The sequence below is a fragment of the Somniosus microcephalus genome, chromosome 13 (genome assembly GCF_052327205.1).
Source record: "Somniosus microcephalus isolate GS21.2 chromosome 13, FLI_Smic_1.0, whole genome shotgun sequence".
NCBI lineage: Eukaryota > Metazoa > Chordata > Chondrichthyes > Squaliformes > Somniosidae > Somniosus > Somniosus microcephalus.
The window spans coordinates 30255430-30274580 of NC_140999.1; the positions used below are offsets into that span (position 1 = coordinate 30255430).

Below are 19151 nucleotides of genomic sequence, written 5' to 3' on the forward strand. Positions count from 1 at the left end.
TCTGGTATCGAGTGTGCCTCAGGCCTACCCGTTCAGGCACAGGGATAGTTCCCCCGTGGCAACTTCTAGGCCAACATTTCTATGACAATAGCACTCATCCTGTTTCAAGCAATAAAAATTCCTCCACCTTTGTACTGAAATTTTAACTGGGCCAAAAACAGCAAATATAAGTTTGTGGATGTCTGTTTTTAGCACTTTGATTAATTCCTCAATATTTGTCACTAGGAAGGAGACCAGTAATGGTCATCTGTTCAGGACACACACACACAAGCTTTTTCTGGCATAAAGGCCTTGCAATTACTGAATGTATCTTCAGTTCATTCAGACAAACTGTACTGCCAGGTCACGGCAACAAGAGAGAATTTCACGAGTGCAAAGATGTGCACGCGCATTAAACGCTCATGTTAAGGACTCGCAAAAAAAGACAGCAAGAATCTTGAAATGTTTTATGTTGGGTTCAGAAAACAGTTGAATATACAGTGAAAGTTAAGTACTAGATCTCCCAACTTGAGCTACTGGTACAAATTGATTGTGACTATTTTTTTTAAAAAAATAAGCAATTCACAATTGAGCCTGAAACAGAGTGTTTGCCTATTGTCAGGAATCAGTAACAGTGGATATCACAGACTATGTCCAATAGAACCCAGTGGTAAAAAGGTATCATTCTAGCCCTCAGGTAGGTTACATTCAACTCACTAGAAACACAAGGTTAAATTTCAGTTTATAAAAGAGACTTGGTTTGGCTTTGGGATGAGCACAAGTAAAGAACGTTGGGAGAAGTCATGAATTGCAACAATTTCCAGAACTTTCATTTCTACTGACACCTAGTAATGATAATTACGATTTGCACCTGCGGTGTAGTTTTTCTACATTACAAATATACACTTTGATTCAGACCCTCTTTTAAACTTTTACTAAGGTGCAAACCGTTTACCTGAAACTAATCTTTTAACTAAAGGTCTTTAAAACTTATTGCAAATATAAAAAGTACTTGTCACCAATGGTTTGGTACTTGATATTTCGAGCACTAATCGGAGGTGTAACCCCGCCTCCTCCCCAGCAGCCTATTGCTACACTGAAAACAACATTCAGCCCATGATCCCCAGAGAAGTGCTGGAAATCTTTCTAGGAAGGCATTTGTTGGCTAGAACATGGCGACCTTGAGCTAGAACGGTGCCAAAACAAAACCCTACAGCAACAAGCAAACCAAGGAGAGTTCACAAGTTCAGAGACGCAGTAAGACCATGCCATAGCCGACAAAGATTGATAGCTCAAAAAACATTGCATGCACAATCTTAAAACCCCCAATTTTCAAATTATTTTTTTTTAATGCAATCGAATGGCACATTCACACTACAAGTTTAATAGTGAGAAGTGGTTTCAACTTCACACCAACACCAAACTCACAAGTAAATTTGATTTTAAGGTTTAAAATGACTCCAAATCAAAGACAGACTACACCCTCTGGGGCAGTCTCGCTCTGCTTAGGGGGCAGAACAGGCCCAGACTCTGGATACAGGATGCATTGTACAATTGTGTGAAGCAAAAGCACTTTGTACCAAGCACTACAGTTAGTGAATACACCCTAAGCAAGGTTTTACATTTAGCTTTAATAATCAATATGGCTTAAAAACCTATGCTCTAAATCACAAAATTTGTATATAAAAAGTAAATCAACACTAAGCAGTCAATTTAAGCAGCATTTCTCATCAAAACTGCATCAAATGGTTTCTATTCTTCCAAAAATAAAAATCCAAAACTAGGCTGGAGAATCACCGTTTTAAAGAACCTAGCTGCAAAGCCCTGAACAGTATCCAAGGTAATTTGAAGGTCTGACTCCCAGTGAGTTCACAGGTTTTGCGCCCCATCACTCGGTCCATCCCTTTTCCCTCCATTGCATGAGTTGTGTTAGTTCTCAAATTGAAAATTGCACAGAGGTGGTAAAATATGCAATGCCCAGGGGCATGGGGAGGGAGAACGCAAATGAACAAATGAGTTACTGGGCAGAATTGCACAAAATGGGGCTCTAGGGAAGTCTTAGACTCACCAATGCGAAAGAACAAGATAAATGAGCAATTAAGGGTTGTAAGTGACAGTGGAGAGCGTCTCAAAACAAATGGATGTCTAACACACGATCAAGTTATCTGCCGTCTGTGGTAGAATCTCAGGTTTTTAATAGCTACAGAATTCACAGCAATGAGGCAAGTGCAGGCTCCGACTGTAATCCATTTAACAGTTCCAATTAAACCTGCTTCTTACCGGTGTCAGAAGTTCAGGGGTTGAGATGGGGGAGCAGTCACCGTTCAATTTTATCCCGCTTCCCAAGTCAAAGTCACAGATCTTGACTGGGGAGAGCTAAAAAGAAAACAAAAATGGATCAGATTCACTCATGGCAAAATGATTCTCTAGATACAAAGCTCATTACAGTTAAGCTTGTGATTCTGATTAAAAACTGTTGCTCATCATTTTCCTTTGAATTTGTTTTTCTGCATAGCTGGATGGTGCTTACATGATCAGCTTGTTTAAATGTGGCCACATCTATTGGTTTTAAAATTATAGGTTAAACTCTGCCGATCGATCAGTGGGCAATGGTGCCGATGTAGTACTGAGCCATACAGATTAGAAATTCCTAGGTTTGATCTCCAGTATGTACTGTGTTGACGGATTAACAGTGTTGCAATTAGCCTCAGCATCCCTGCCTTAGGGATGGGGGTAAAAAGCCAAATGTTCCAATTCCCGATCACTATCCAGAAACACCCTCTAGAGTGAGTGAATGAGCGAGAGAGGACATTGGACAAGCTCCCCCGTCTGGTTAGTCAACACTTCCAGACCTTGCGCAAGGCACCGAAAGAGTGCCAGCATTGCTGAAACCTTATCTAAAAAAAAGCAGGCGAGAAAATTTGGGGGTGGGGTCAAATTACAGGTTAGTGCACCAATGGAATCAGTATGTATTCTAAATCACAACTGATGTTTCAATATACTAAATTATAATCTCCATCTTCCTTTTGCTTTAATGCTCTAATAGAGCTCTAGATAAACAGGATCCTTATAGATGCAGACTGTCCTGCTGCATATTTCCAGGATTTTCAGTTTTTGTTTCAGATTTCCAGCATTGCCGCTTTCTCGGTTTATATTACATAAGTTTGGTATTTGTCTTCACCAGCCTTAGCAACCAAGTCAGCTCAGGGAAGGGGATGGCATTCAGTGCAGGTAATTGCAAAGATACATTGCCCCAGCAGAAGCAGACCAGGGAGACTGTCACTAGGAAGCCATTCTGGTAGCACCTCATCTATCAATTTTCCATCCTAGTTGGGAAGTTCTTGCTTCCTACGCAGCCAGGCTCTCAACACTGGCCAATTGCCAACACTAAACTAATCAACACATTTTCTCTAAAAAAGCTGAGGTACTGATCTGGCTTCATTTGCTAGTACAGCTTTTAACAAGCATTATCTCTAGTTCAAAAACACGAGTGGTGCCTACCTGTTCTGGGTTTTCACACAAGATGTTCTCTGGTTTCAGATCTCGGTGGGCCATGCCTGAGACACAGAAATCCCATTAGTGGAATTAGATCAGCTAGATGCATTTTCAGTTCAGTACTATAATTTCTAGCACAGTTCATAAATCTTTTCTAGTGTCAAACATATATGCCGATGCCATTACTGAGCCACAACAAATGTCTTAATCTTGGCAAATTTCTGGTTTGCTTCCAACTATACTTTTGGCATCACTTCTAAGGTCCCAGGTTCAATGCCCAGTTTGTCCGTAGTTGCAAAATCTCACATGGCGTGTTGACAATTGGCCTCAGCACCTTTACACTTTGCGAAGGTGTGTGTGCATGGAGGGAGAAAATGAATGGTTCCTGCTCCTGATCACTATTCAGCAGCTCCTGCTGGAAGCTCAGACATTGGATGGAGTTTGGCGGTGATGCACGCACTGTGTTAAAGCCTACCAACACTCATGGTTTAGGTTTATATGTGAAGAATGTCTACTTGCGCAATGTATTGGAATGTGAACAGTGGCCATGGAACTGTATGCCAACAAGAGCCACTACTTTAAGTGGAAGGAGGTGGGTGGGGGGAGGAGATCTTCCTTTGGCTTTAATGCCTTAATAAGAGGTATAGATAAAATGAACCAATATCAGATGGTCATCTAATATTCGCAAAATACCAAGTGGCCACGGTGTCTTGTACACCACCTTGTTCTGTACTAATTGTAGCTGTAACAATATCTGAACAAAACTGAACAAACTTATGGCAGGTCAGTTCATTACCTTTGTTGTGAAGGAAATCCAGTGCACTCGCTATCTCGTGAACAACAATACTGGCTTCCCGTTCGTTGAAGTGCTTTCGTCTGTGGATGTGCGTTAATACAGAGCCTGGAAAGGCAAAAAAAAGTCAGGCACCAAGACCCCCCCATATACAATGGCAAAGGTAAAAGCAATATCCAAAATGCAGGCATTAATAAAGGCACCTTTCAAAATGAGCTATTGGTAAGTGGGCAGTTAACCCACAATCCGTGCCCAGTATGTGTTGTAACTGCAAGGATAGGTTCCAATTGTAGTTCGTAACTTACAAGAGGAAAAAAAAGTTACTGCTAACATGTCAAATACCAACAACTTCTTCAAATGCTTCAATTAATCTAATGCCCCATCCCCTTTAAAAATGTGTATTTGGGTTCCCTACAAATGGACATTTTCTAAATCATTTGCAGATTTGATCAAACCTGGACCAGTTCAAGTGTAAAGCAAAGGTTTTAAACCCAAGATCATCAGATTTCTGAGAGTCTTATCACTACGTTTTCCTTGTATTTCTTGACTTACTAGCACATTTTTTCCTGTTGTATAAATATAATCTGTAATGGTAGCGCTGTTTTCCCTTGTTGTTAAAGTTGTCATTTAGAGTGCATTGGTATTTGCAGGAGTGCCCCACACAAAATGGTTGAAAACTATTTTTTAATGCGCATCAAGGTAAAGATGATAAAATGGAAAAGAGTTAATCTTTTAGAACATGGCGATGGTCATGCAACATAGCAAAGCCTTCCTAATAATCCACGGTTATAGGGACGCATTTAAGCTTTGCTCTTAGTCTAAAAATATCCAGCCTCCAACTAGTTAAGATTCATACCTCCTTTCATTTTCTCAAAAACCAAATAGAACTTGTCCTCGTCTTCAAAGAATTCAATCAGTTCAAGAATGTTCCTAAGATAGACGATATAAATGGTTAGTTCTACAAACTGAGACAATAGCATGACCCAATCTAGAGCCAAGACTACCCACAGTATCCAATGTACCAGATACAATTCAGACACTCCACATCACTCTGCAATGAATTTTGATACAATGCAAAGTTGCTGGCACTTTAAATAAAAATGCAGATGAATCAGGGAACGCATTTCAACAGCAAGATCAAAGTGCAGCGTAACAGAAATAATTGTACTGCTGATGCAGTATTTAAGCTTTGTTGAAACAAAGCCATTTCCTAGTCTTACATCAGGATTATCTATTTACAGCAATCACCTGATGGGCTAAAAACTATCCGGTCAGCAGATATATAGAGTGCTGCACATTAACGGTCTCGCGCTTCTTGTAGGATTGACAGAGAGCCATGTTGTACCTGTGTCCCTGACATTGATAGAGCATCTCCACCTCGCGGAACACACGACTGCGACTGTGGCCTGGTCTCTTCTCAATAATCTGCAACGAGCAAAAAATAAAAATAAACCAGCTCTTCGGTATCCAGAGATGCGAAGTCCTAACACAGCTTGGTGACTGTGACTGGAGGGCCACAATGCCTCATTAAACTTGGTGCTCAAGTTAACATTTGGAGCATTTGACTGACTGGTGCTCAGTTCAAACTACTATTTTAACATTTCTGCTTCACATATTTTCAAACCACACTGGCTAATGGTAATGGCCAGGAGGTAATTAATAGAATCAGTAAAATCCATGAAATATGCATGAACTTAACTGCTTATTAAACAGTGGTATAAGGTTATTTTTGCAAACATACTATTTTTCTTACTAACTCAATTGCAATCATTTTGTGTATTTTAAAAAAGGAGCTACTGCCGTTTATTAGCATATAAGTAAGCTTGCCAATTGTATTTTTAAATATGCAAACAGAGATTGCCAGGGTGAAATACTGTAGTGAGCTCTTCTACACCCTTTCCTTAACAAGTCAGCAACAGTCTTGCCTTTTAAGAGATCCCAGTACATTCTTAGTTGGCAGTTTGACTACTTCTGGCTGAGCAAGGGTTAACCTCCTTTAAGAAAACATTGTTGCCAATATTAAACCCCACCCAGGTCAAATTTCTTTGTACAGTATGCACCATGGAAGCATTATCAAGGTGCAACTGTACAGCAACACTATCTCAAAGCACAAGAACTATTTTGGTCTGAAGATTTTTATAAAGAGAGGAAAAAAAGCACATCTGGCAGATCATGGAATTGAAGAGAGAAAAGAAATTTCACTGGTTCATTGAATCAAATCACACGTAAAAACTAAAAAGTCACCAGCTTCCTTTAGCACAAAGAAAAATACTTCTGCTTTTCCCTGCCCCCCTCCCCAGTGCAAAACATTTGGTAAATTCTCCACACTAGGAATGCAATTCGAACAAAAGATCTTTACAGATCACTGCAAGCTCAAATTAAAAACAGCTGCTTAGAGAAAAGTTTGCAAACACCCACTGCACTGCTGCAGCGCCCATCCCCCATTCCTCCCCCTCCCCCAGTGTCATGACCACGGCTTTGTTTAGCTCCGATGTCTGAACACAATGTCCCCACTGCCAGCTGCTCATAAACCAAAGTCTTGAGACGGTCCCACCCTCTCCAATCGCTAATAAAGCGAGCTCAGGCTACTAACAAAATAAAGGAAACACACACCACCCCCATTCTCCCCCTCCTCCTTCCCTCCCCACCCACCAAAAGAGGGGGATTTGGCTATTTCACTACTGATTCTGTATTGCGTTTTAGTGGGGCTTCTAAGGCTCTGGCATATGGGCAGCAATCAGACACCAAGTTCACCAAGACCGGCTGGCCTGGAATACTCAGTTCCAAAGAAAGGCTCTCTCTGGTGGTCAGCTTTATGGTGGGATTGCTGGCAGATGCCCCATGAGTCAGAAGCCAAAGGCTCTCGCACCCCACAAGGTGCAACAGAAACCACCAACACATGCAAGTCCAAGAATATAGCAACTAGACCACAAAAGACCAGAGGCTGATCTGGTCCAGTTCCCAAAGACATCGCTCATACCCCGCTGTCAAATTTTTCACCAACTTAAATATGCTGATACAATCAGCCCCCACCACCTCCCTTGGCAATACATTATATACATCTATACACGATCTACCTGAATATCTCCCTCCCTCTTCTAGGATTGAGGTTGTGCCCCTGGATGTAGAATCCATGACTATGTTAAACATATTAACAATTATCTTGTCTATCCCCTTCAAGATCTTGAATACCTTTAGAAGATCACCCTGAGCCTTCTCTACTGTAACCATTTACAAGCTATCAATATAATTGCCCTTCGGGGCACCCTCTCTAACATCTGGATGTCTCTCAATACGATGACTCCAGGTGAGTACAAACATCTGGTCATTTCCTGAGATTTGTGCTGTATTCCTCTAGCTATGTAAGTTTGCTCGTTTAATTGCTGCTGCACACTGTGCTGATGACATCAGCAATCTATGCACCAGTGCGCCCCCCCCACCCCCACCCCCCCCCCCTCTCCTATCTAGTGTCTGGTAGAAGAATGATATGGAGCTTTTATTTCTGCCCATTATATGCCATATCCTCCACCAATTCCACTCACGCCCCAGCCCCCCCCACCCCCAAAACAAAGATTAAAAATGGTCACCTGCAAATATCAACCTTATTCAACATTTTTTTTGCTGGCATGTCTGTAGAAGAGCTTAAGATCAATATTTGGATATATTTTCCTCGATTCCCCCTGAATGCAGGGATTTCCAGAAACTTGGATAAATAATTGACTGTTCTAGTTACAATAGGTCTAATCATAGGCAACATCTAGCCATTCTCACTAGAGTTGCTAGGAACTAAAACAAGCAACTGAAATTTTACAGCAGGCAGGAGAGGGTGGGAACGATTCCAATGCAGCACCGTCCAATGTAACCACACCCATAAACTCTTCAAAAATGCCCAATCATCTCCCATGTGATGCAAGCTACATTCTGAATGACAGTGTGCTCCACTTGCCTTCACAGCATATTCTTTGTTGGTGATTAGATTTCCACAGGTCTGTACTCTGGCAAATGATCCCTCTCCCAACATCTCTCCATTCAGTTTGTAAACATCTGCACAAAAGGTAAAGGAAGTTTGCAACGCTGTAACAAACACACTTGTCACAATCCTCAATTTAATACAATCCAGTGAAAGCAAAGCCACTCAAATTTTTTTTATTTTTTTTTATTATTTATTTATTTATTTATATTATTATTATTTTTTAAAGTGAATAATTATAGTTTTCCAAATTCAAATGCATGTAAAACCACCCCTATTGAGAGCAACCGTATACATTTAAGGACAATTACCACATTCTGATGCTCAGATGTACTTTATTTGCCAGGTGTCACCTACAACATTTGTAGTAAGTAAAAAGCAGAGAGTCAAAGTTGAAAGGTTATTATTCTGGGAGGCGCTTCATAATTTCTTGCGAAATAAGACCTCACACCTTGAATCCCCATTTCAGGTGTACCTAATGACTCCTAATCCTATTACTTCAGGTTGGCATTTCCCTTACAGATTGTTCAGTTGTTAACCTGACCAGTTAACATCATTTCAAGCCACTTCTGACTTCCCACAGTTTCAGTACAGGGTCATAAATGTGCAGCTACTTGTAACAAGCAAAGAAAAATTGAAAGTTGTGTTTCTGGACATGGCACTGAACTTCAGTCTGCAGTTATGTAACTAAAAAGTCAACCATCAAGAAGTTTACCTTCAAATTTGCCACTGAAACTGTCTGTAGCGCGACATCTTTTCTTCTTCTTATTCCTTTTTTTAGCATCTGGAATGTCAATGGGCTGACTCGAGGGCATGTCTGCAATAAATGAGGGTTTTGCTTACATTTCAAAAGAAAAATTAAATACCATTCATAACTTCAATTGTTCACATGCAATACAATACGACAAGTAGCACTTTCAGTAACAACCTACCAGGTCTTGTTGGACAGTCAAAACTAAACACCTTCTCAATATGAGATGGTCCAGTGTCATCACAATAATCATCAAAAGGAGACTGCCCCTACAAGATAATTATAAAAATCATCAAGTAGCTGACATGTGAAGCCGAATTCACAGACAACCTGAAAAGCTGCTATAATGGAGCGCTTACTGTAATTAATGTATATATAGGTTAGGTTTGGAAAGCCTTTTAGCAGTATATTTTTTAAAACCTGCACTCTTATAAAGAGTCTGCCTACTCGTTTCTTTCATCAGCCTACTCACAAAATGGAGCCGTTTCCAAACCAAAAGGCTTTCAACAACATTAATTCGCCCAGTGAAGAGCTTCAGAAAAATAAAATTAACAGCAAATTACTGCAACGTGGGCGCAGCGACCAATTCGATCGGGAAACGCTCCCGGATTAGTTTCAGCGGTCAGTTTCACTCCGTTGCAGGCCAGGTCACCGCTTCCAGTACACCAGCCCAAAAATAACCCCATTATTAAATCTCTGTTTGAAATTAAATGTAGCAGCAACAAAACAAAAACAAAATAGATTTTGCCCTTTTTGCCGTCCTACTCAAGCTCTTTCATTTAAAAAAAAATTTGCTTTACCTTGAATGAGCGATGGAAGCCTTTCAACTCTGCAATCTTGTTCTGAACCATTTTCCTTCACAGTGCTAGTAACAATTTTTTTTTTAAATCCACAAAACAAGCCTCAGATATGAAGAGGTTCCTTTAAGGTTGGAAGCCCGCTATTGTCTCAGTGTATATGGCCTGAAATTGAAGAGAAAGAAAACGGTTATAGACGGAAGCCAAGCTGACGGTCAACCCATCACTGAATGCTAGCAAATCCAACCCGTGCCCATCGGCTCTCTTTATAAACAGAGAATCTCAACCGCTAGCCTCACTAGATCATACTGCCACCAATATTCAGGTTGCTTCACACCATCGCCCCCTTTTTTTTCATTGCAAGCTGTAACTTGCAAAGAGCACTTTCCACAGCCGATAATGTCAAGCTGCAAAAAATAACTCAAAACATTCATAAAGCAGCTCGCCGGCTATATTCAAGCTTTAAGTAAGCACTTTAAATAATTTCCCCCGCGTCCTTGGAACTCTTTGCACCTTCCAATATGCTTTTGCAATCAATGACTTACCCGCACAACACTCCTTCACTAGCCAGCCAGCAGCCTAGTGCTAATCTACGAGCGCCTGCTTTGGGCCGTGGGGCTTTATAACCTGCCAGGCGTAAACAGACCGGGGCATGCAACGCAGACTCAGTGTGGGATCCGCCTACGTGCAAAACGGTCAGACGTGCGCAACCAAAACAAGAAGCCAGGAACAGTCTGCACCAGTGTGCTCCATTAAACCCACCCCCTGTCCATCAGAGCCGCTCCTACTCCGTGCATTTAACTAATTTCTGACCTCATTCTGTTTCTCAACCCCCCGCCCAGGTTGCATCAGATGCTTAAGGCTTTCTGGGAGATGTAGTTTTTTCCCCCCCTTACGCTGCAGTTTGACCTTTCATCTTCCTGATGATGTGACCTCTGTTTCTAAACAGCGAACCAAACGGTTCTTTAAAAAATATAAAATGTTATGGATTTCCTGATGGTGAATACACCACCAGAAATGTCCCAAATCTCATTTTTGGTTAGGGTGGCTCAGTTGGTAGCACCCTCGCCTCTGAGTCAGAAGGTTGTGGGTTCCCACTCCAGGGACTTGAGCACGTAAATCTAGGCTGGCAATCCAGTGCAGTGCTGAGGGAGTGCTGCACTGTCTGAGGTGCTGTCTTTTGGATGAGATGTTAAACGAGGCCTCGTCTGCTCTCTCAGCTGGACGTAAAAGATCCCATGGCACTATTTCGAAGAAGAGTAGGGGAGTTATCTCCGGTGCCCTGGCCAATATTTATCCCTCAACCAACACAACAAAAACAATCTGGTCATTATCACATTGCTGTTTGTGGGAGCTTGCTGTGTGCAAATTGGCTGCCGCGTTTCCCACATTACAACAGTGACTACACTTCAAAAGTACTTTGAGACGTCTGGTGGTCGTGAAAGCCGCTATATAAATGTAAGTCTTTCTTGGTCTGTGTCCTGATATCTCTGGCATGGGACAATGCAATCGGCTTCAGTGCCACTGAACCAGGGAAGGGAAAAACAGCCATAACTCCATCCCCTCGCCACCGGCCCCATCCCCCTCCCTAGCACTGTCTAAGGCTGAACCAGGCTGTTTGCTCCTTTGGTAACCTGCTTGATTCTGAGCTGAGTTTCTGGCCCCATATCCTCTCCTACCGCTGCCTACTTCCAGCTCCATAGTATCAATCATCCTACCTCAACTCATCTCACCTGAAACCATCATACTGTACTTATCTTTGTCACCTCCAGACTCGATGACTTCAATGCTCCCCTTGCCCACCTCTCACTCTCCATAAACTTGAGTTCATCCAAAACTCTGCTGTCCGCATCTAATCCCACGGCAAGTTCTGCTCGCCCATCCTCGCTGACCTACATTGTCTCTAGGTCCAACGTGTCAAATTTAAAATTCTCTTCCTTGTGTTTAAATCATGGCCTCGCCCCTTTCTATCTCCGTGACCTCCTCCAGCCCCACCACCCCCCTGAACTCTCCATTCCTCAAATTCCAAGCTCTTGTGCTTACCGTCTCCCATCGCTCCACCATTGGTGGCCATGTCTTCATCCGCCTAGGTCCCACACTCTGGAATTCCCTCTGGCCTCTCCATCTCCCTCTCCTCCTTTAAGATCCTTCTTAAAACCTACCACTATGACCTCACCATTCTTAATATAGGAACATAAGAACAGGAGGAGGCCATTCAGCCCCTCGAGCCTGTTTCGCCAATCAGTTAGATCATGGCTGATCTGTATCGTAACTCTATCTACATGCCTTGGTTCTGTAACCTTAATACCCCTGCCTAACAAAAATCTATGAATCTCAATATTGAAATTTACAATTGACCCCCAGCCTCAACAGCTTTTTGGGGAAGAGAGTTCCAGATTTCCACTACCCTTTGTGTGAAGAAGTGCTTCCTAACATCACCCCTGAACGCCTAGCTCTAATTTTAAGGTTATGCCCCCTTGTTCTGGACTCCCCTACCAGAGGAAATAGTTTCTCTCTGTCTTCCCTATCAAATCCTTTAAGCATCTTAAACACCTCAATTAGATCACCCCTTAATCGTCTACACTCAAGGGAATATAAGCCTGGTCTATGCAACCTGTCCTCATAATTTAACCTTTTTAGCCCAGGTATCATTCTGGTGAATCTGCGCTGAACCCCCTCCAAGGCCAAGAACTGAACACTATACTCTAAATAGGGTCTAACCAGAGCTTTACATCACTTCCACCCCTTTGTATTCCATCCTCTTGAGATAAAGGCCAACATTCCATTAGCCTTTTAAATTATTTTTTGTACCTGTCCACCAGCTTTTAGTGACTTCTGTACCTGAACCCCTAAATCTCTCTGCTCGTCCACAGTCCCTAGCTTCTCGCCATTCAGAAAATACTCTGACCTATCTTTCTTAGCTCCAAAGTGGATGACCTCACACTTTCCCCACATTGAACTCCATCTGCCATGTCCCTTTGCAACTTTCTGCTCCCACCTGCTCTTGTTGCCACATAAATACTGTGGCAACAAGAGCAGGTCAGAGGCTAGGAATTCTGCGGCGAGTGTCTCACCTCCTGACTCCCCAAAGCCTTTCTACCATCTACAAGGCACAAGTAAGGAGTGTGATGGAATACTCTCCACTTGCCTGGATGAGTGCAGCTCCAACAACACTCAAGAAGCTCGACACCATCCAGGACAAAGCAGCCCGCTTGATTGGCACCCCCTCTACCACCTTACACATCCACTCCCTCCACCACCGATGTACCGTGGCTGCAGTGTGTACCATCTACAAGATGCACTGCAGCAACCCGCCAACGCTCCTTTGGCAGCACCTCCCAAACCCGCGACCTCTTCCACCTAGAAGGACAAGAGTAGCAGGCGCATGGGAACACCACCACCTCCAAGTTCCCCTCCAAGTCACACATCATCCTAACTTAGAAGTATATCGCTGATCCTTCATCGTCACTGGGTCAAAAACCTGGAACTCCCTACCTAACAGCACTGTGGGAGTACCTTCACCACACGGACTGCAGCAGTTCAAGAAGGGGCTCACCAAGGGCAATTAGAGATGGGCAATAAATGCTGGCCTTGCCAGCGATGCCCACATCCCATAAAAACAAATTTAAAAAAAATCTACACTATTTACTGTGCCACCTAACTTGGTGTCGTCAGCAAACTTAAATATACGGCTCTCTTCCATCATCCAAGTCATTTATAAATGTAGTGCAAAGCTGAGGCCCCAGTACAGATCCCTTAGGGACACTACGAGTCACATCCTGCCAATTTGAGTACATGCTCATTATCCCTACTCTCTGTCTCCTACCTCCTAACCAATTCCCTAACCAATCGCCTTCTTTGGTTCGACATCTGTTTTTCTTCCTTATGCCTCCGTGAAGTGCCTTGGGTTGCTTTTTTACATTAAAGGCACGATATAAGTGCAAGTTGTTGCTGATGAGAAAACTATAAGGCTGTTCTCTAGTGCCCGGAGAAAGGTTAGAAAAATTTAGAGAGCTTTGAAAGGAAGCATATGAGAGGTGACTTTATAGGAACAACATTGCAGAACACTGGATATGTGGTGATGGTACTGGACCAGCCTAGTGGTGAAGGTACTGCACCAGCCTAGTGATGGTGGTACTGGACCAGCCTAGTGGTGATGGTACTGGACCAGCCTAGTGGTGATGGTACTGGACCAGCCCAGTGGTGGTGGTACTGGACCAGCCCAGTGGTGATGGCACTGGGCCAGCCTAGTGGTGATGGTACTGGACCAGCCGAGTGGTGATGGCACTGGGCCAGCCTAGTGGTGATGGTACTGGACCAGCCTAGTGGTGATGGTACTGGACCAGCCTAGTGGTGATGGTACTGGACCAGCCTAGTGGTGATGGTACTGGGCCAGCCTAGTGGTGATGGCACTGAGCCAGCCTAGTGGTGATGGTACTGGACCAGCCTAGTGGTGATGGTACTGGGCCAGCCTAGTGGTGGTGGTACTGGACCAGCCTAGTGGTGATGGCACTGGACCAGCCTAGTGGTGATGGTACTGGGCCAGCCTAGTGGTGATGGTACTGGACCAGTCTAGTGGTGATGGTACTGGGCCAGCCTAGTGGTGATGGTACTGGACCAGCCTAGTGGTGATGGTACTGGACCAGCCTAGTGGTGATGGCACTGGACCAGCCTAGTGGTGATGGTGATACTGGGCCAGCCTAGTGGTGATGGTACTGGGCCAGCCTAGTGGTGATGGCACTGGACCAGCCTAGTGGTGAGGGTGGTACTGGACCAGCCTAGTGGTGATGGTACTGGGCCAGCCTAGTGGTGATGGTACTGGACCAGTCTAGTGGTGATGGTACTGGACCAGCCTAGTGGTGATGGCACTGGACCAGCCTAGTGGTGATGGTGATACTGGGCCAGCCTAGTGGTGATGGTACTGGGCCAGCCTAGTGGTGATGGCACTGGACCAGCCTAGTGGTGATGGTGGTACTGGACCAGCCTAGTGGTGATGGTACTGGGCCAGCCTAATGTTGATGGCACTGGACCAGCCTAGTGGTGATGGTGGTACTGGACCAGCCTAGTGGTGATGGTACTGGGCCAGCCTAGTGGTGATGGCACTGGGCCAGCCTAGTGGTGATGGTACTGGACCAGCCTAGTGGTGATGGTACTGGACCAGCCTAGTGGTGATGGTGGTACTGGACCAGCCTAGTGGTGATGGCACTGGACCAGCCTAGTGGTGATGGTACTGGGCCAGCCTAGTGGTGATGGCACTGGACCAGCCTAGTGGTGATGGTGGTACTGGACCAGCCTAGTGGTGATGGTACTGGGCCAGCCTAATGGTGATGGCACTGGACCAGCCTAGTGGTGATGGTGGTACTGGACCAGCCTAGTGGTGATGGTACTGGGCCAGCCTAGTGGTGATGATACTGGACCAGCCTAGTGGTGATGGTACTGGACCAGCCGAGTGGTGATGGTACTGGGCCAGCCTAGTGGTGATGGTACTGGACCAGTCTAGTGGTGATGGTACTGGCCCAGCCTAGTGGTGATGGTACTGGACCAGCCTAGTGGTGATGGTACTGGACCAGCCTAGTGGTGATGGTACTGGACCAGCCTAGTGGTGATGGTACTGGACCAGCCTAGTGGTGATGGTGGTACTGGACCAGCCTAGTGGTGATGGCACTGGGCCAGCCTAGTGGTGATGGTGATACTGGGCCAGCCTAGTGGTGATGGTACTGGGCCAGCCTAGTGGTGATGGCACTGGACCAGCCTAGTGGTGATGGTGGTACTGGACCAGCCTAGTGGTGATGGTACTGGGCCAGCCTAATAGTGATGGCACTGGACCAGCCTAGTGGTGATGGTACTGGACCAGCCTAGTGGTGATGGCACTGGACCAGCCTAGTGGTGATGGTACTGGACCAGCCTAGTGGTGATGGCACTGGGCCAGCCTAGTGGTGATTGTAATGGACCAGCCTAGTGGTGGTACTGGACCAGCCTAGTGGTGATGGTACTGGACCAGCCTAGTGGTGATGGTACTGGACCAGCCTAGTGGTGATGGCACTGGGCCAGCCTAGTGGTGATGGTAATGGACCAGCCTAGTGGTGGTACTGGGCCAGCCTAGTGGTGATGGTACTGGGCCAGCCTAGTGGTGATGGTACTGGGCCAGCCTAGTGTTGATGGTACTGGACCAGCCTAGTGGTGATGGTACTGGACCAGCCTAGTGGTGATGGTACTGGGCCAGCCTAGTGGTGGTGGTACTGGGCCAGCCTAGTGGTGATGGTACTGGGCCAGCCTAGTGGTGATGGTACTGGACCAGCCTAGTGGTGATGGTACTGGGCCAGCCTAGTGGTGATGGTACTGGACCAGCCTAGTGGTGATGGTACTGGACCAGCCTAGTGGTGATGGTACTGGGCCAGCCTAGTGGTGATGGTACTGGACCAGCCTAGTGGTGATGGTACTGGGCCAGCCTAGTGGTGATGGTACTGGACCAGCCTAGTGGTGATGGTACTGGGCCAGCCTAGTGGTGGTGGTACTGGACCAGCCGAGTGGTGGTGGTACTGGACCAGCCTAGTGGTGGTGGTACTTGACCAGTCTAGTGGTGATGGTACTGGATCAGCCTAGTGGTGATGGTACTGGACCAGCCTAGTGTTGGTGGTACTGGATCAGCCTAGTGGTGATGGTACTTGACCAGCCTAGTGGTGGTGGCACTGGGCCAGCCTAGTGGTGATGGTACTGGGCCAGCCTAGTGATGGTGGCACTGGACCAGCCTAGTGGTGATGGTACTGGGCCAGCCCAGTGGTGATGGTACTGGACCAGCCTAGTGGTGATGGTACTGGACCAGCCTAGTGGTGATGGTGCTGGGCCAGCCTAGTGGTGATGGTACTGGACCAGCCTAGTGGTGATGGTACACTGCCAGCCTAGTGGTGGTGCTACTGGACCAGCCTAGTGGTGATGGTGCTGGGCCAGCCTAGTGGTGATGGTACTGGGCCAGCCTAGTGTTGATGGTACTGGACCAGCCTAGTGGTGATGGTACTGGACCAGCCTAGTGGTGATGGCACTGGACCAGCCTAGTGGTGATGGTACTGGACCAGCCTAGTGGTGGTGGTACTGGGCCAGCCTAGTAGTGATGGTACTGGGCCAGCCTAGTGGTGATGGTACTGGACCAGCCTAGTGGTGATGGTACTGGACCAGCCTAGTGGTGATGGTATTGGACCAGCCTAGTGGTGGTGGCACTGGGCCAGCCCAGTGGTGATGGTACTGGACCAGCCTGGTGGTGATGGTACTGGACCAGCCTAGTGGTGATGTTACTGGACCAGCCTAGTGGTGATGGTACTGGACCAGCCTAGTGGTGATGGTGCTGGACCAGCCTAGTGGTGATGGTACTGGACCAGCCTAGTGGTGGTGGTACTGGACCAGCCCAGTGGTGGTGGTACTTGACCAGCCTAGTGGTGATGGTACTGGACCAGCCTAGTGGTGGTGGTACTGGACCAGCCTAGTGGTGATGGTACTGGGCCAGCCTAGTGGTGATGGTACTGGGCCAGCCCAGTGGTGGTGGTACTGGACCAGCCTAGTGGTGATGGTACTGGACCAGCCTGGTGGTGATGGTGGTACTGGACCAGCCCAGTTGTGGTGGTGCTGGGCCAGCCTAGTGGTGATGGTACTGGACCAGCCTAGTGGTGGTGGTACTGGACCAGCCTAGTGGTGGTGGTACTGGACCAGCCTAGTGGTGATGGTACTGGACCAGCCCAGTGGTGATGGTACTGGACCAGCCCAGTGGTGGTGGTACTGGACCAGCCTAGTGGTGGTGGTACTGGACCAGCCCAGTGGTGGTGGTACTGGACCAGCCTAGTGGTGATGGTACTGGACCAGCCTAGTGGTGGTGGTACTGGACCAGCCCAGTGGTGGTGGTACTGGACCAGCCTAGTGGTGATGGTACTGGACCAGCCTAGTGGTGGTGGTACTGGACCAGCCTAGTGGTGATGGTACTGGACCAGCCTAGTGGTGGTGGTACTGGACCAGCCCAGTGGTGGTGGTACTGGGCCAGCCTAGTGATGATGGTACTGGACCAGCCCAGTGGTGGTGGTACTGGACCAGCCCAGTGGTGGTGGTACTGGACCAGCCTAGTGGTGATGGTACTGGACCAGCCTAGTGGTGATGGTACTGGACCAGCCTAGTGGTGATGGTACTGGACCAGCCTAGTGGTGATGTTACTGGACCAGCCTAATGGTGATGGTACTGGACCAGCCTAGTGGTGATGGTACCGGGCCAGCCTAGTGGTGATGGTGCTGGACCAGCCTAGTGGTGATGGTACTGGACCAGCCTAGTGGTGGTGGTACTGGACCAGCCCAGTGGTGGTGGTACTTGACCAGCCTAGTGGTGATGGTACTGGACCAGCGTAGTGGTGGTGGTACTGGACCAGCCTAGTGGTGATGGTACTGGGCCAGCCTAGTGGTGATGGTACTGGGCCAGCCCAGTGGTGGTGGTACTGGACCAGCCTAGCGGTGATGGTACTGGACCAGCCTGGTGGTGATGGTGGTACTGGACCAGCCCAGTTGTGGTGGTACTGGGCCAGCCTAGTGGTGATGGTACTGGACCAGCCTAGTGGTGGTGGTACTGGACCAGCCTAGTGGTGGTGGTACTGGACCAGCCTAGTGGTGATGGTACTGGACCAGCCCAGTGGTGATGGTACTGGACCAGCCCAGTGGTGGTGGTACTGGACCAGCCTAGTGGTGGTGGTACTGGACCAGCCCAGTGGTGGTGGTACTGGACCAGCCTAGTGGTGATGGTACTGGACCAGCCTAGTGGTGGTGGTACTGGACCAGCCCAGTGGTGTTGGTACTGGACCAGCCTAGTGGTGATGGTACTGGACCAGCCTAGTGGTGATGGTACTGGACCAGCCTAGTGGTGATGTTACTGGACCAGCCTAATGGTGATGGTACTGGACCAGCCTAGTGGTGATGGTACTGGGCCAGCCTAGTGGTGGTGGTACTGGGCCAGCCTAGTGGTGATGGTACTGGACCAGCCTAGTGGTGATGGTACTGGGCCAGCCCAGTGGTGATGGTACTGGACCAGCCTAGTGGTGATGGTACTGGGCCAGCCTAGTGGTGATGGTACTGGGCTAGCCTAGTGGTGATGGTACTGGACCAGCCTAGTGGTGGTGGTACTGGGCCAGCCTAGTGGTGATGGTACTGGGCCAGCCTAGTGGTGATGGTACTGGGCCAGCCCAGTGGTGGTGTTACTGGACCAGCCTAGTGGTGGTGGTACTGGACCAGCCCAGTGGTGATGGTACTGGACCAGCCTAGTGGTGGTGGTACTGGACCAGCGTGGTGGTGGTACTGGACCAGCCTAGTGGTGGTGGTACTGGGCCAGCCTAGTGGTGATGGT

General features: G+C 46.9%; 1 protein-coding gene across 3 annotated transcripts in view; it reads right to left on the reverse strand.

Moving 5' to 3' along the window:
- Positions 1-19151, reverse strand: part of mknk2b (MAPK interacting serine/threonine kinase 2b) — a 73145-nt gene that overhangs the window by 12547 nt on the left and 41447 nt on the right. The window contains exons 1-10 of one of the 3 annotated variants that reach the window (XM_086004710.1): positions 10331-10558; positions 9789-9950; positions 9170-9257; positions 8953-9054; positions 8214-8311; positions 5613-5692; positions 5124-5197; positions 4271-4375; positions 3481-3536; positions 2260-2355 (exon numbers count right to left, since the gene is read on the reverse strand). In XM_086004710.1, the coding sequence (XP_085860836.1) occupies positions 2260-2355; positions 3481-3536; positions 4271-4375; positions 5124-5197; positions 5613-5692; positions 8214-8311; positions 8953-9054; positions 9170-9257; positions 9789-9839 (750 nt within the window). In that variant the 5' untranslated portion in view covers positions 9840-9950; positions 10331-10558. Of the gene's footprint in view, positions 1-2259; positions 2356-3480; positions 3537-4270; positions 4376-5123; positions 5198-5612; positions 5693-8213; positions 8312-8952; positions 9055-9169; positions 9258-9788; positions 9951-10330; positions 10559-19151 lie in introns of those variants that run through there. The other 2 variants (XM_086004712.1, XM_086004713.1) reach the window with 2 other exon arrangements.